The sequence below is a fragment of the Budorcas taxicolor genome, chromosome 15 (genome assembly GCF_023091745.1).
Source record: "Budorcas taxicolor isolate Tak-1 chromosome 15, Takin1.1, whole genome shotgun sequence".
NCBI classification, from domain to species: domain Eukaryota; kingdom Metazoa; phylum Chordata; class Mammalia; order Artiodactyla; family Bovidae; genus Budorcas; species Budorcas taxicolor.
Genome location: NC_068924.1, coordinates 78,474,430 through 78,480,409, shown reverse-complemented (window position 1 = coordinate 78,480,409; position 5,980 = coordinate 78,474,430). Strand labels below are relative to the sequence as shown.

Genomic DNA, 5,980 nt, shown 5'->3' with positions numbered 1-5,980 from the left:
TGAGTTTGGGGTCCCTGGTTGAAGACCTCTAGAGAAGATTTTCGGACCAACTCTTGCTTGAGATGACGGATTCTAATTTTGTAAGCCTTGTGCTTGGAATGTGGCCGAGACTCTTCTCCTGATTTTGCTCCCTCTCACTCTTGCCCAACATAGATGGCAGTTTTCAGTCCTATCTTGTGCATCGCTCCCTCCTTCCTGCCCAGAGGTCCCAGAGAGGCAAACGGACAGGGCAAGGTCGGTTTCTATGGGATGCTGCCCACGGCATCGACTGCTTCTTTTTCCATCTCCTCCTTCAGTTTTAACTTCCTGATCCCCACAAGGTCTTATAGAAACTTCCTGGTCCATGCAGAGCAGGGAAAACTCACTGCATAGTAATTCAAAGAGCCACTCTTCCATATATGGCCTCCCCTTTTCCTTCACATCCTAATTCATCCATCCGCTTACTCATTCACTCAACCACCATTAGTGACCACCTACTACATGCCAGGCACTGCTTCATGCTAGGAGCAGAGGAAACGCAAAGGGACAAAACCAAGAGAAAATTCATCCTGTGTCCTTGGGCAAGACCTTTACCTTGTTCAGCCTCAGTTTCCCCATAGACCTGATGGCTGGATTAGACATCCTTCGGCATAGGGCTTCTTTCTGCTGTGACCCTGCGCCCGCATCCTCTGACACTTCCCGTGCTCTCTGAAAACTGCAGTCGCCTAACAGCTGGTGGATGGATCCTACAGACATCTCGGTCACTGGGTCTGTGGAGCATAAAGACCCTCCTGGAGAGGCTCAAGGCTGAAGTGTTAAAGAGGAGGGTAGGGGGAAGTCTGGTCTGGGTGGGGGCTGGGAGGCAGGAGGGGAGGGGGGGAAGATGGACCTGAGGGGCTAGACCGGCTTGCCAGGTGGGCTTGCCAGATGCTCAGACCATCCTGCGAAATCTCACACCCTCCTGCCCCCTACCCTCCCAGCTCCAGCTCAGGCTGGCTTTCAACCTGCATAATTTGCCCCATTTAGAGGGGCTGGGAGGGGGTGAGAACGAGGTGGGGGGGTTGGGAGCAGAGGCCTGATGAGAGGTTCTGCAAACACCCGGAGGAATCCAGAGAGAGAGTGAGAGAGAGAGACAGAGGCTGGGTCAGGCGCAGAGCAAGCTGCAAACCGCAGATAACATCCTGCCCAGCACGGCAGGGGTCAATTTGGTCCACTTGCCCAGTGACAAGAAAAGGGAAAAAAAAAGTGGGCTGTAACTTCAGGATCCTAAGACTCACAAGTGAGGGGCTGGTCTGGAGGTGGGAGGAGGGAGGAACAGCCAAGGAGGAGACAGAGGCTCAGGAGGGCGCGAGGAAGTGTCTGAGAAGAGGCTGGGGCCGCTGGAGGGACGCCTGCAGGAGCCAGGCCTCCTCCTCCCGGGTCCTGGGAGCTGCTGCCGCCACTGCAAGAGGCGCTGGACACCTCTGGCCCTGCCTGCTCACCTCCCCGAGGCTGCCAGCCAGAGCTCAGGGTGCTTGGCTGAGCCCGGAATCCCGGGGGGGACCCCCAGCTGACCTCTGCGTGCCCCAGCATGGAAGAAGGTGGGGAGTATGACGGCTACTATGGGGCGGACAACCAGTCTGAGTGTGAGTACGCGGATTGGCAGTCCTCCGGCGCCCTCATCCCGGCCATCTACATGGTGGTCTTCATCCTGGGGACCGCGGGCAATGGGCTGGTGCTCTGGACCGTCTTCCGCAGCGGCCGGGACCGGCGGCGGGCGGCCGACGTCTTCATCGCCAGCCTGGCGGTGGCCGACCTCACCTTCGTGGTGACCCTGCCGCTCTGGGCCACCTACACCTATCGGGACTACGACTGGCCCTTCGGGGCCTTCGCCTGCAAGCTCAGCAGCTATCTCATCTTCGTCAACATGTACGCCAGCGTCTTCTGCCTCACCGGCCTCAGCCTGGACCGCTACCTGGCCATCGTGAGGCCGGTGGCCAACGCCCGGCTGCGGCCGCGCGTCGGCGGCGCCGTGGCCACCGCCGGGCTGTGGGCGCTGGCCGGCCTGCTCGCCCTGCCCGTGCTGGTCTTCCGCACCACCGGCGCCGCGCTGCCGGGGGAGAACAGCACCAAGGCGCAGTGCTACATGGACTACTCGCTGGTGGCCAGCCCCGACGCCGAGTGGGCCTGGGACGTGGGCCTGGGCGTCTCGTCCACCGTGCTGGGCTTCGCGGGGCCCTTCGCCGTCATGCTGACCTGCTACTTCTGCATCGGCCGCACGGTGGCCGGCCACTTCGGCAAGGAGCGCGCGCGGGGCCTGCGCAAGCGCCGGCGGCTGCTGGCCATCATCGCCGTGCTGGTGCTGACCTTCGCGCTCTGCTGGCTGCCCTACCACCTGGTCAAGACCCTCTACGTGCTGGGCAGCCTGCTGCGCTGGCCCTGCGCCTTCGACCTCTTCCTCATGAACGTCTTCCCCTACTGCACCTGCATCAGCTACGTCAACAGCTGCCTCAACCCCTTCCTCTACGCCTTCTTCGACCCCCGCTTCCGCCAGGCCTGCGCCGCGGTGCTCTGCTGGGGCCGCCGGGGCTGCGGCGGCGCCTGGCGCGCGGGCGGCGGCAGCGGCGGCGGCCGGGGCGGCGGCGGCGGGGACAAGTCGGCCAGCTCCTCCTCCTCGGCGTCGTCGGGGCAGAGCCAGGGCCCCGGGCCCGGCGGCGCGGGGAAGGGCGGGGAGCCGATGCCGGAGAAGTCCATCCCCTACAGCCAGGAGACCCTCGTGGTGGACTAGGGCCGGGTCCCCCCGCCCGGGGCCCTTGGCTCTCTGAAGAGCGGGGAGCTGGTGAGGGGGCGGGGCCCCCCTTCTCTGGTGCACTTGACCCCTCTCCCTGCTCCCCGTGTCGGTCTTGTCCTCCTTTCCCCCTGGGAGGTGCTTCTTCAGAGGTCTGTGGTTCTGGAGGGTAAGGGAGGGAAGCCCGCAGCCCCGATCTCCGATCTCCGTGAGACCGACCTTGCCCGTCTCTGAAATGCTCCCAGCCTCAGTGTCTCTCCGTGGGGATAAAACGGAGGAACTGAACTGATCTGCTTCCAAGCTCCATCAAAGTTTGCTTCCCCCTCCTCCCCGCCCCCTGAAACTAAAATGATGTGCGTCCAGGCTCCATTAAAGTTCACTTCCCCCCAGCCCTTCTCCGGGATCTCCAGCTCCCCTCCCGTTTCCTCTTAGTTTCCACCCGCTTTTCCTCCTCTGTTCCCCTCCCCACCCCCACCGAGTGCCATTTCTCCTCCGAATCCTCACCTCTTGGCTCCCACATCCTCCCCCACGGCTCATCCTCCTTCTCCCTCAGTCTCTCTCCCTTTTTACCTCCTTGTTCTGAAGGGCCTCTAAGGGTTAAGGCGTGTGAAGCTCGCAGACACTGCCCGGTGCAAGCTCTTTGTCCCTGAGGCCTCGGCAGGGAATGGACCTGGCTGAGAAGGGCTGGGTGTCAGCAAAGCTGCAGCTCCTGGCTCTGCAGCTGTGAGCTCCAGAGCTTCACTCCAACTTGGATCAGTTCGCAGTGTTTCAGGCCCTGGAGGTCTAGCGATGCGTGAAGGGGGCGTGAAGGGGCGTCCCTTCTTGCAGCCCACCAGCTGGACACGCTTTCCAGAAGCGTCCTTAGCCCCTTGCCTTCATCCTCTCTTTTCTGCAGGGACTGGAAGGCAGTGGGGTTGGTGCAGCAGCAAGCTCCTTGGTTTCATGATATGAGCGGGGACTTGGGCAGGGAAAAGGAGAAAGAGGGGGCATCTGCATTTGGTCTAAGGGCTGCTCGGGCCCCCTCCCCAAATCCTCATCTCTCCAACCTCCTCCAGACCTGCGAGCGGCCGACCTCTGCCTGTCTCTGCATCCCAACAGACATCCCCAGGACATTCTTCTTGGGTGCTGGCCTGAGTGGGTGCCAAGGGTCCCTTTGATGGGGGGACACCTGCTTTTTGTGTGCGCATGTGTGTAGACAAGGATGGGCTGGGCGCCTGGGGCCCTTGTCCCTTGGATGAACACCCCCTGCTCTGCGCATCTCTGCTCTTCACACAATATCCTTGAGGGAAGAAGGAACATAGGAGGCAGTTTAGAATGAGTCCACCCCCACTGGTTTGGGGGGCTCTGACGGCTGGTCCGCACATTAAGAGAGAAGTGTGAGTGTGCACCCAGGCTCCCTGTAGGGAATCCCTCCTCACGGCAGCTAGCATGCAACGCTCAAAGAAGTCCTGGACCCTGGGTCCCTCTGCCGCAGTCCTTGGTTCCAAGAGGGAGATGGGAGAGAGCTTCAGAGGTTCCCTTGACTCCTTTCCCACGCCTGCCAACCTTGTTTTGAATTTATAAGCATTTTCTTCATCACCCTTTGTTTTTTCAGGGTCAGTGGCCCTCTTCCTGGCGGGGGTGAGGGGCGATGCCTGGGGTTAAAAGCACTGGGTGGGTTTTCCTGACCTTCCCATCAGGATCCTGTGGCTACTCCTGCTGGGCTGGGGGGCTGGGGACGGGCCCTGGGGCAGACAGGACCGCCGCACCGCCGGAGGATGGAGATGCTGGTGGGGGCTTTGTGCACCCAGGGCGCGGCCTGTGCATTCCGGCTTTTGTTCTTGGAGGACACTGAATGTAAAGGACAAGACAGGAGCCGCGGGGGCAGGAAGAAGCCAGCTTGATGTCAGTGGACATGCTGACCTTGGCTGGGATGGAGCCAGCGCCAGAGGCAGAGCGCGGGGTGGACGGAAGAGGCTTCTCTCAGCTCACTCCTTCCATCTCAAGCCAAGGTCTTCACAGACTCACGTTCTCAGCCCAGGGCTGTCCCCAGAGCATCCAGGCAAGGCTGGAGGAAGCTTCCAGAAGGGGGGAGGGGGCTCCTCTGAGGCCCCATCGGTGGTCTTGGACAGACGGTGGAGGAGGCAGCCGCTGCTCTTCTCGCCCCTTCTTTGGAATGTCTGTGCTATTTTTTGACCCTGTTAGTCACTGCGGCTCATGAAAAATAAATCTTTCCGTGTGTGTGTGTGTGTGTGTGTGTGTGTGTATGTGTAACTACTGTGTCTGAAGCTTTTTCTCACATGGGTGACTTGGAATGAGGAAAGGACCCTCAGGAGGCAAATGTTATGTTGGGAGGGGGGCTGAGTAGGCTGAGGGGAGCCGTGGGAGGAAAGGGGGCAGAAAAGGGTCAAATGGGAACCTGGGGTCACGGAGTGAGGTCAGGGAAGACCAAGAAATCAGAGAGGCGGGAGCAGCTGAGCTTCCGGGCCTGGGAAGCATGGAGCACGTGGGCACACATGCTGGAGTCCAGAGTACAGGCCTGGGGGCATGCCAACCCTCCTTCCCGCAGGGTGGACTGCAGGCCATGCATCCGTCTGTCCCTGCGTTCCTTTACCGTCGCCACTGACTCACTCATGCGTCCCTAGTCACGTGAGCGCTCGTTCAGTCTGGACCAGAAGTTCAAAGGCCTGTCCTCCACGCAGAGTCAACCTGCCCACTTCCGTAAATAACCATTCCAGAGGGTCACCCCAGACGGACGGAGTCATCCCAGGTGGTCATGGTGACAAAAAGCCCCTCAGATGGTTTCTGAGGGTGGTCAGGAAGTTGGGGAATTGTCCATCCAGACAGATTCTGCCACACTAGAGGACATAAACCTAGAGAGAGCCGGGGGAGGCGGGCTCTGGGCGGTCACTGATTTGGGAGGAAAGAGCAGAAATGATCCCCGGGGGACGTATCTCATCCAGGGGGGGTCACCGTCTTGCACAAAGACCCCTGGTGCTAATACTGTCAGCGATGACCCCGAAGCACTCACCCCAGCAGCCCGAGAGGAGCGCTTCCCCCATTCCCTCCTGGGGCCCTGCGGCCCTCTGCCAGCCTCCTCGCCGCCTCCCTTTGCTGACGACAGAGTGAAGACGCCCAAAGTCAAATGAATCAGGGCCAGGGGCTGGGGTGGAACTGAGATCCCATCCTAAGGCACCTGAGAGTCCTGGGGAGCCCTCGATGAAGGGGGTTGGGGCTGGGAGGGGAATGGAGGGA

General features: G+C 60.8%; 1 protein-coding gene across 1 annotated transcript; it reads left to right on the top strand.

Annotated features, from left to right (window-relative positions):
• Positions 1 to 1,335: 1,335 nt before the first annotated feature.
• On the top strand, positions 1,336 to 4,970 carry APLNR (apelin receptor). Its single transcript, XM_052652904.1, has one exon. It carries the CDS (start codon positions 1,550 to 1,552, stop codon positions 2,744 to 2,746), a length of 1,197 nt encoding a protein of 398 aa, XP_052508864.1. The 5' UTR covers positions 1,336 to 1,549; the 3' UTR covers positions 2,747 to 4,970.
• Positions 4,971 to 5,980: the final 1,010 nt, after the last annotated feature.

Coding starts and splice junctions, on each gene's coding strand:
- APLNR (XM_052652904.1), top strand. CDS start 1,550: ATGGAAGAAGGTGGGGAGTATGACGGCTACTATGGGGCGGACAACCAG.